The 10,930-nt window shown below is 38.5% G+C and overlaps 1 protein-coding gene and 1 pseudogene across 1 annotated transcript in view; one reads left to right on the top strand and one right to left on the bottom strand.

The window, feature by feature from the left end:
• The first annotated feature begins 575 nt into the window (after positions 1-575).
• On the top strand, positions 576-4,823 carry LOC141445678 (uncharacterized; annotated as a pseudogene).
• Positions 4,815-10,930, bottom strand: part of LOC141445677 (uncharacterized) — a 28,048-nt gene continuing 21,932 nt past the window's right edge. The window contains exons 5-8 of the mRNA XM_074111571.1: positions 10,524-10,689; positions 9,290-9,477; positions 8,400-8,582; positions 4,815-7,295 (exon numbers count right to left, since the gene is read on the bottom strand). Coding sequence (XP_073967672.1) covers positions 7,110-7,295; positions 8,400-8,582; positions 9,290-9,477; positions 10,524-10,689 — 723 coding nt within the window. The 3' untranslated portion in view covers positions 4,815-7,109. The remainder of the gene's footprint in view (positions 7,296-8,399; positions 8,583-9,289; positions 9,478-10,523; positions 10,690-10,930) is intronic.

The following is a 10,930-nucleotide window of genomic DNA, read 5'->3' as shown; positions in this document are numbered from 1 at the left end:
TTGAGTTATAGCGGCATGAAAGTTAGTCATCACGAACAATTACTATGGTTACCATTTATTTAAAAGATCAAAAAATTGATTTTTTATTGTTTTCAGATTACTTATTTATTCAATGGTATAAGTACTTTGTGAGCTTCTACATTTTGGCATTAAAATCTCATTTAAAAAAAAAAGTGACTAGACATGTTCTTTCCGTGGACCCTTCAATCCAATGTCGTACTGCTGGTCATTATCTATGGTTTTGAATGCATAATGGAAGATTTACTATATATGGGTGTAGATATAGCAGTGGAAACATAGAACTTTTCTGACATGTAAAGCCAAAGGCATTCGATTTTGTTTTACTGTTGGCGTCTATTGTAAAGATACGTAAGCGTACTTTACAGTTCACTTAATCTTATAAATATGTATTGATCGTAAACATATTTTTTACCCATTATTATTAACATTATTTGTTTTTTATTAGCAAAGATTTGAAAAAAAGATTTTCCGTTGCGGTGGAGAATGTTAGCGATCAAGATTTTCGGATGGTTGCTCGAGTTCTCCGTTGGTCTTAATTGATAGGACACCTTGGGGTCCGTATAGCCTCAGGAGATGCTTATGCAAATCCCGTCCAGAGCACCGGAAAATCTTATATGTTAACTTTGTAGTCACTTTTGTAATACAGGCATGTGTTACAGAGTCCAGAAGTTGCTCGATGCGGCAAAGTACTCCTACATCCTTCCGACTCACCGGGCTACGATATACCTCATCGGGGTCTGCATGGCCTACTTCTTAAGGAACAAGAAGTTCGACTTTACTCTCTCTAAGGTTAGTTCTCTCTCTCTCTCTAACAAAAAGGTAAACAAAAACGTGTTTGGTAACCTAACCAACTTCAAAAAAAAAGTCATCCCCAAAATTTTCTAAATTTCAATATTCCATAAACGGCTGAACTGATTTTAATGAAACTTAGCCAAGAACCATCTCGATTAAACCAGCTTTTAAAGGAAACCGCATGAAACTCGGCCCTTAGTTTGAGATATATGATGCCACTGACACGTCAAACTTACATATATATAACGCATCTCATTTTGCATCGGGGGTTAAAAATAGTAAGTCGCAGTAGTATACTCGTAGATAAAAAAATTAACCCTTTTCTTTTCAAGTTGAAACAAGTTTACCTACTGAATTCAAGCCTAGTTGGATTCTCGTATAGCTAACAAAAATAACTTAAAAATTACAAAAGGATGATCTAAAATTATGTATCTTATAAGATACAATACTAAGAAAAGGGTACTGAGAAGATGACTTGCTGTATGTAGTAGTGCACAGAATTGATATGGGACTTAAGTTCTTTTTCGAATATGGAACGTCGACTTATCTATACGGACACGTTACTAGTACATACAACATCGTCTTCTTAAGTTTTTTACCTATAGCACTTCAAAGAACTTTTAGCTTTTATGGCGAAAGGGACTGGTAGGGCAGAAGTACCGTTTGTGGCCACTGTACCGTTTATGGCCATTTATTGTTTAAATATACGTTTAAAATAAATTTATACTAATATTTATAGTAGTATAAACTTTTGAAAACTCACTAAACATATTATTTTAATACTATTTTTTTTATATATATGACTTCAAATTTCAACTGGCCAAAAACGGTACTTCTGCCCTACAAGTGTACATCATTATAATTCAGGATATATTCTAGTTTACACTGGCCCGCTAGCAAAGTACCTACCTGCGAAGGACAAAGTGCGCTAAACCAACTCAGGGCAAACCCTTTAAATAAATAATTTGGTTCGCGAGCAAGACTTAGGTAAAGCCAGGGAAAAAAACACACGTTAATGTAAAAAAGTAGCCAGTTCCCGCTTATATGCTTGTTTCGTTTGAGTAAAACATTAAATCGCCCTTTAGAGTCAAGGGAGATACAGTTTGCTTCATACAAATCTTCATAGACGCGACTCGCTTTGACGCGAGTCTTAACTAAACCACCAAAATGTGGCCCAATGGCATTAAGATTGGGATTAGAAAAACGCGCGTCATTTTTAAAACATACCTCTTCAAAAGACTGAATCAGATATGCGGAGCTGACTGCCAACCTTTACTAATTGGAGAGGCAATTGAAGAGAGAGAGATAATACTGAATCTTGTTGTTGCAGACGCAAGCCCGTCTCCTATGGGTCGTCTGCTTTGCGCTGGCGGCCGTTACTATCGCCAGCCCGTACCGTATGGGGCTGGCAGGATACCAATACGAACACGCCCCCGCCGCCATCTTCGCTGCCTTCTCCCCCCATCGTCTGGGGATTGTTTATGTGCATTATGCATTGGGGAATCTGTAATGATTACGCAGGTAAATCTGGTTTCACAGTTATTGAGACAATTTATCGAGAACAGTAAGGGCCTACGCTAGCTGATGTGGTTCGCACGGAGCCTATTCAAAAGGCGTTACCGAAACTGTCTAAGTCTGCGTTTTCACCAGATATATGTGCGAGGATGTTTTTGTCGTGAACCAATAGAAACTTTTTATTTATCTATCCTCGCTCAGCGTAGCTCTGTGGAAACAACTGAACGGAGCGAAGTTTTTGTGTACAAAACAAGGGAAGGATGTGCGCGAGGGATGTGTTGCATAGTACTCAGTGCGCCTCACAGCACCCTGCTCGCTTATTTGAAAAGTGCCCGCTACACATCTTAACCAGGTAATCGCTCCATCTTGTTGGAGGACTACCGACAGCTCGTCTCCCGGTCCGCGTACACCATTCGAGAACCTTCTGACCCCATCGGCCATCAGTCCTGCGAGCAACCTCAACCAATCCTCGCACCGCGCTCATTTACCTGGTTATCTCTGGTGGTAGCAGTCACAACTTTCCACATCCTCGCTACACATTCTCGCACTTCCCAGCTACTTGTACCTTGACGAAATACTAATTTACTATTCTTGATTTTTTTTTAAATAATGAAAAAATATACTTAGCTGTTTAAATTTTTGTTCTATTTCCAGGGATCGGAACAGCACTCGTGGAGTGGCGAGTGTTTAAGTTCTTCAACAAGATCGCGTATGGCGTCTACTTGACGCAGTTCCCCATCTTTTTCTATAACGTGGGTGTCCAGAGACATTCTGAACACTACACGCCTCTTCTATTGGTAAGATCCTCAACTTCCAGGTTTTTGACATCCATTAATATAGGTACTCGAGTCCAGAATTAGGCGAACCAACTTGACAGTTTAATAAACACAAATTTTGCCACAGTTACACCAGTGCTGTAATATCGATATTAAATAAAACTTAATATCGATGTTAGAAAAAAAACGCAATACGAAATAATAATAAAATAAATCTTTTATTTGAAAGATTTCGGAAAAAAAATTAACATCGGTAAGGACGCCATCCGCCATTTTGTTTTATTAATATTTCGTATTATGTCATTTGACTTAACTGCTATCGGCTCAAAAAATCTGGCCCTCAAATGTATGCAGTAAATGGTAATTTTGTATGGAGACTGCGCCAAATTTTGTGCCGCTGAGTATATTTTCGTTATTGTGAAATTTTCGTTACGTTATTATTTGTTGTTATCCTTTTTGTCGTTTTCAGGCCTAAAGCTATGAAAGTAAAGTCCAAAAGTACACAAGGTTATATTTTATCGAAAAATTTGTATCGACATATTCCTTTGCCTTTTTTTTGCTATGTCTGGTAACATTTTCAGTTATCAATCTAGTTCTTCTAATTTTGGACTCGAGTATAGGTTTAGCTAGTTGTCACACTACCTATTTATAATTTCACGACCGATTCAGGCACTACTTTGGGGACGTCCATATCACTAATTTATGTTGCTTCTTCGCTATGACCGTGCACCAAAGCTACATCTGTGCGACACATGTAGATAACATGCAGAGCCCACCCTCCTCCACTTGCACATCAAATGGATCCGCGCCTATCTATTACGGAGCAGATAAGCGAGGTGAATTAGTGTACTTCAGCATTCAGATGTTAATTAAAGTTTTTATTTAGTTTCCGGTGCCGGAGATGCTCGCCGTGTTGGCAACCTCCGTCATCACAACGGTCGCCATCGAGATGCCTTTCAACAAAATATATAGGATATATTTCGGTAAGTAAGAAAAAAATGCATTGCGTACCGGAAAAAATGTCTTGTACGGAGGGGGAGTCCCTTAATTTTTTCCTTTTTTTATAAATATTTAATTTTGTTGTCCTAATTGTGAAAGAGATATAGTTGTGAAAAATTCAGTTATTCTATTAAGGCTAAAAACATAAAGCCCTGTTGGACACCCTTAAATACTCGTAAGTACCAAATATTTCATCATAAAACTTACTTTTGTTTCCTGATTTTCTTGGAATTATTTTTTGCCAAAACTCGATAACTCGCGTCTTCCCTCCCAGGGAGAGGACTAAGCAAGATAAGTTATTCACACCCGAAAACTCATCTAGATCGGCTCTAAGAACCGTTTCCGAGATTCCCGAAAGAAATGAATAAATAATAATAATTGCTCGTTTCAATATAACCTACATAGATAGATATATAACCGAATAAGTCAGTAAGTCTAGTACTCATATTTTGACTAGAGTTCTTATTAATTTTGCAAGGAAGTACATAAATGTAGTACTTAATGAAAGTCCCTTTTCTTTTGTTACAGGTAAACCACAGACGAATAAATTAAAAGAAAAATAAAACCATGACGACGTATTAACTAATTTATAAGACTAGAATATAAAACTGTATTATAGCGGTAGTTAGCTGTAGCCAAACATCACTTAGTCGTAAGGACATTTTTACGGGACGAAAATTTTGTATAAAATAAGTCATTAAAACAATTACATATTAAAAATTGTTTTATTAATTGTCATTTAGAATAAATACAAAACTGTACATACTTGATGCAGCACTAGTTTTATTGCTGAATACTGTCAACATGAAGTGTCGACAAAATCAAAAACATCCATCTCTCTAAAAAGCTAAAAAGCTGCTGCCTAGGAAAGTAGTGACAAAAACCTAGCACCTAGCATAATTGGAATACAACTGTATTATACCTACTTCTGTCACTACAGTTTTTCACAACAAATTATTGATATTTTCACTCAGCGTACCTCTATTTTGATGCGCTATTTTCCATACTATTTTGAGTCATCTCGATTGCTACGTTTAATATTTCTGTCCTAATTACTTCAATAAGTACACTAACTAAAATAATTACTCTATGACTATTGAAACTATACCGTTGATCGTGGCGGTTTATACAAGGTGTTAATTAAATATCTGAAAAACTTAGACACTCGAAAAAAAATTATTTTTTTTTCATTTTAAGTTAGTTGATTGCATTTATTTTTGAATACAAATATATTCGTGTGTTTTGCTAAGTCAGTTATAATTCTACTACATTTCTAACTCTACACTCATGATTTGTATTTGTCAGTTGCGCTTTGACGTTTTTAGAAGAATATCACACAGTGACAGCAAAACGGCCAGTATTAAATTATTGGAATAGTACGCAACCTCGCTAAAATATTTAATTGGCGCCTGATGCAGTCGTAACTTTTAGAGTGGGCACATTAAAAAAGGGATTTAAAAACACAAACACAACCTAATTTAAAACATAGTGTAATCGATTCTACTCTCGATTCTAACCAAACTACTTTCTGGTTTCCAGTTATGTAATTAACATCTTGTTGATTTATTTCAATGCAAACTTAGTTTATCTAAAAGTGGTGATAAAAGTCAAAAATGCTTGATTCAATAAGTTTTACATTTTTCTTATGTAAAACTGTTATTTTCATGAAACAAACTTAGTAACTTCTACTTATTTTTGACTTTCCAATATCCATCCAAGATTCAGCTAATTAAATATCGCAGTAGCAGACTTAAAAATTAGTAATACAGTTTACGGTCTTTTGATAAATTGTCGGTATAAAACATGATACAAGACACAAAAAAGTGTATAGTTAAAAATTCAGTAAAATGTGATTACTAGTTTTACTTTAATTTAACCACGAATAGGAAGAACTCCATGGGAACACATAAATAAAAATTCGAGACACGTAGTAACTATGTATGAAAATTTTATTTTGCGGTATTGAAATGAAATAAAATGAGTTTATTAATCAATAAGAAGTACATGCGAGAAGGTTAGGGACCTTCTAGTAGGTATGCAGGATACCTGTATCAGAAGACCCCGCTTCTCCAGATAACAATGCAGCAAGATAAAGAAATAGACAATATTATTATAATAACATTAGTTTCCTTCTTACCGCACTCACATTACTCCTAGTAATCACATTTTACACCGGCAATATAAGGTCATATCTAAACATCAGTCTTGAGCAGAATTCTTAAAACTAACAATTAAAATATCTGGGTAATACGAAATATTCAAACCGGCCACAAATAGCTTGGTGCCTGCCAAAAACTTATAACATAAATGTAGAAAAATAGTAAGCGCCTGAGATCACTTAATAGCAACTATTGTTTATTATTGTTAGCCTATTCTGTCCCTCTACAAAGCAAAGACATATAAGGGCCAGTCCTTCAAAAAGTAGTGTAGTTCAACTATTGCTTCAAATAAATTAATTTCCAACAACTTCGGCTCACTTAACATATAAACAGAGTATCCAATCCACGAACTTCGTCATCTTTTGACAGCGACCCAAGTGGCCAGACAAAAGTTGGAATCTACTTGAAATACAATCCTTTCTACGCTTTCGTTTTCATTTACTTGTTATGTTGACACGGAATCAGCCCAGGAACTTCGTCAACTCCTTACAGCGATCGACCTAAAGTATCCAGATGAAAATTGTGATCTACTTAAAACGCATTCCTGTCAACGCTCGCACTTATTTAAATTCACTTATGGCGTTGACACAGTTGCAGTCCAGTAACTTCGTCAACTCTTGACAGCAACACTAGTGTCCGTCAAAAATCTGAATTTACTTTAACTACTTCCTATCAACGCTCATATTAACTTATCTTCAATTGTCAAATTACACAGCATCAGTCGACGAACTTCGTCAACTCTTGACCAAAACCCTAGTGTCCAGACAAAACTCGTTATCTGCCTAAAACGCATTTAACACTAAATTTTGTTCACTTGTCACATTGACACAGTAGTCGAGGAACTTCGTCAACTCTTGACAGCGACTCTAGTGTCCGGACGGCAGTCGGGCGGCAGGTGCCCGGGTCGGCAGCGGCACGTGACGTGCCCGTCCCGGACAAGCCACGAGTTCGCCGGACACGGGCCCTGAGTGTGCAGCGTGTGGCATGCGCCACCATAAACAGCGGCACCTTTGCGAGTGTGACATGCTGCCACCTGGAATTAAGAGCGATTGGATTGGAAAACAAGACTTTTTTAGAATTCCTACTTATATTATAAAGTAGCTGTTGCTCGCGACTCCGTCCGCGTAGAATTATGTTCATCATTATCCCGCAGGAACTATGCAATTTTTCGGGATAACAACTACCCTATGTCCTTCCCCGGGTCTCAAACTATCTGTATACCAAATTTCATTTAAATCGGTTCTGCGGCTTAGATTTGGAGAGGTAACAAACAAACAAACAGTACAATCTTTCACATTTATAATATTATTTTGACGACCGGATGGCTAAGTGGTTAGAGAACCTGACTACGAAGCTTGAGGTCCTGGGTTCGAATCCCGGCCGGGGCAGATATTTGTGTGAATAACACGAATGTTTGTTCTCGGGTCTTGGATGTTTAATATGTATTTTAAGTATGTATATATCTATATAATCCGTTCGTTGCCTAGTATCCATAGTATAAGCTTTGCTTAGTTTGGGACTAGGTCAATTGGAGTCAAGTGTCCCATTAAAAAAAAAAAAAAAACTTGGGCCATCGGGATAAAATCTCGAAGTTTCAACCGTAGGAACTAGGTATCCAATTTTCCGGGATAAAACTATCCTATCCTATATGTCCTTCATGAAATTCGGCGTGGTTATTTTTGCAAAATCCCGTTGTTTCAATTCACCTACCAGATTTAATGGATTACCAATGCGAAACCGCGAGTAAAGTCTAGTTGTTAATAGTCTCTAAACCAAGCTGTAGCCGTACGAACAGACAGTACCTAATCATTTTATTAGTACATTTGATCGATTGTTCTTATTGCATAAATTTGACTTAGATTTATATTTTTGCTGAACTTTTAATTATTATTACTGAATTGAACTCTAATTTGACATTGTAAATTCTATTTTTTATTTTTGGCTGACAATTTATTGTAATATAATTTATTTTTTGTATACATTTGGCGATCCTTGAATTTCTAGTAATGAACTGACATGTGTTTATAATGTATTTTTTCAAAAGATAATAAATAAAATCTAATCTAATCTAATCAGGCATGGCGAAATTATTAGGGTTCTTATAAAATATTTAAAAAAAAATCTCTTAAACACTGACCTCTCGCCTCGCGCAAGCGCCTCCGCCGCACGCGCAGACGCCGTTGTGGCTGAGCCCGTCGAGCGCCGGGCGCGCCTCGAAGTCGAAGGCCACCACCTCGCCCGCCGGGCACGGCTCCGGCGTGCCAGGCCGGTAGCAGCGCCGGCGCTCCGGCACGTACAGCCGCCCGCGGGCGCAAGGTACCTGGAGTGTTGAAAAAAAAAACGTTTATTCTGCAAGTAAGTAAGTACCTACCGCAGAAGGCTCTTTTACATGTCGCTTTTTACCCGACTGCCCGAAGGAGGGTTATGTTTTTCGAGCGTATGTATGTATGTAGGTATGTATGTATGTAAGTATGTATGTATGTATGTGGGTATGTATGTCCATTTATTTGGTCCTCGCTGCAGCCTAAACGGCTGGACGAATTGTAACATATGAGGTATCATTGGATTCGTCATAACTGTCGGAGTGACATAGGGTATATAATCTTTCAATATGGCGTCTGCGAAAAAAAATATTTCGAAGGAATAAAAAAAAAACTTGTATTGTAATAATATGGGTATCAAATGAAAGCTAATAATTAGCCCATTCTAAATATATATGGGTTATAATATTTTTAATCTACTATTTTCACAGAAATATCAACAAAGTATAAAATAAAAAACATTAAATTTAAAAAATCAAAAAACCCGACTGCCTTAAAAACTAAAAGGAAGAAAATAAGTCTAGTGGTCTAGAACTCTGTCACGACGCTCATTTAAGGTTCAACAGTCGGGACCCATTCAAATCGTAACCAGCTCAAAAAATCTTGGTAATGGGTCCCGACTGTTGAACCTTAAATTTATCAAACTTATATAACGAACAAAAGTGTTAAATATCTCAAATCGCATGTGAAAAAAAACTAAAACAACCTTAGTGCACCGTCCTCCTCTAGCGATCATCTCGTCATTGGCACAAGGGCCTTTGGTGTACAGCCGGTAGCAGGCGCCGTCCGCCGCACGCGCATGGAACGGCTTGCACGTGCACTCGGCCCTCGAGCCCTGCGGGGACACCTTCGTGATCGAGAAGATGTGGCCTTTGGGGCACGGCCCGATGGAATCTGGAAAGGAAATATTTTATAGGAGGTACTGTATGAGATAACCGTTGGGGGACCACGAACCGGAAGAAATGCGTTGGCAGGCCTCCTACTAAATGTACTGACGACATCGTGAGAGTTGCGATCGGACGTAAGTGGCGAGTTGTCGTCATGAGGCTATCGTTTTTGGTCTTTCTAGATGGCGCCACTGTTGCGTAAAGTTTTTAATTGTGGCTTTCAAAGTCTGGGCGTGAAAACAAATTTTAGATTAAAATCATGTTTATTACACCTTAAAACCGTACCATAGAAATATCGAGCAACCACAGTGTTGCGTAGTCACGTTTTGTTCGGAAAAAAGGGAGGACAAAAGTTTCTGAAAGACATAACTGTCTTAAAACACAGACATTCATTGCCCCGTAACGCATAATTGCCATAATTAATTTCAGGTAATGCAAAATGTTCACAATTCATTATTCTAATTATAAATAAACCCGCGTAGCTCACCCAAAAACTATGAGATTTGACATTTCGGAGACCTCACGCTACACTAGCGCCTCTAGTGGCGAATTCATGCGCGATAGCCCTCATTGTGGCGTTCTAAGGGGGAGGCCTTTGTTCAGCTGTGGACGTCTTCCAGATAATGATGACTTTGTGACTAAAAATTTAACGTCCAGTACTAGTGATAAGTATTATTAAGGAAAAAACGTATTTACCTAGTGGTTTGAACTATGGCCTCTCAAGAACCTCGCACCTCCGAACTTTTCCGAATTTATGTGCCAAATTACTTTTGAACCATGACCTTTACGGTGAGGTAAAACATCTCAAGGAAGCTACACACACTTGCGAAGCAATTCAATAGTGCATATGAAGTTCCCGATCTGTATTGGACCTGCGTTGGAAATACAGTCTAAGCCCTTCTGAGAGAACGCATATGTCCAGCAGTGGCACGTATTATAAGTCGAGAATTCAAAATACGAATATGTACTCGTAGGGTACGCACGTGCAGTGCAAGTGATAGCCCTAATATAGGTACCAGTGGTGGAGACGTCGACTTAAAATCAAGTACTCACCGATCTCATAGCACATGCCAGTCTCGTTGTGATAGTGGGGCAAGTGATCTTCGCAACCGCAGCGGCCTCCCGGTAGGAACAGCTGGCCCCGTTCACAGGGCCCCCGCGTGTAATGCGCGTAACATCCGCCGTCGGGGGACCAGTAATGGGGGCCATCAGAAGCACACTGGAATCAGGTGAAAAGTCAATGAATACTGGGGCGTTAATTTGATTAACCCCTAGATGACCCAGTAGTAGAAACAATCATCAGGCAGATGAACACCAGCGTCAAACTGCAGTACGCATCTTCGTTGTTGCACGGGTCTAAATATAGTACCATGGCCCCTGGCTGACTCGGTACTATTAGCGATCATCAGGAATCAGTATAGCTATGTCTAAGTCTTACCGTGCAGTTAGCAACCCCGTCG

This window comes from Choristoneura fumiferana, chromosome 2, assembly GCF_025370935.1.
Source record: "Choristoneura fumiferana chromosome 2, NRCan_CFum_1, whole genome shotgun sequence".
Taxonomy (NCBI): domain Eukaryota; kingdom Metazoa; phylum Arthropoda; class Insecta; order Lepidoptera; family Tortricidae; genus Choristoneura; species Choristoneura fumiferana.
Note: the sequence above shows the minus strand (reverse complement) of the source record. Positions and strands in the feature narration are given on the sequence as shown.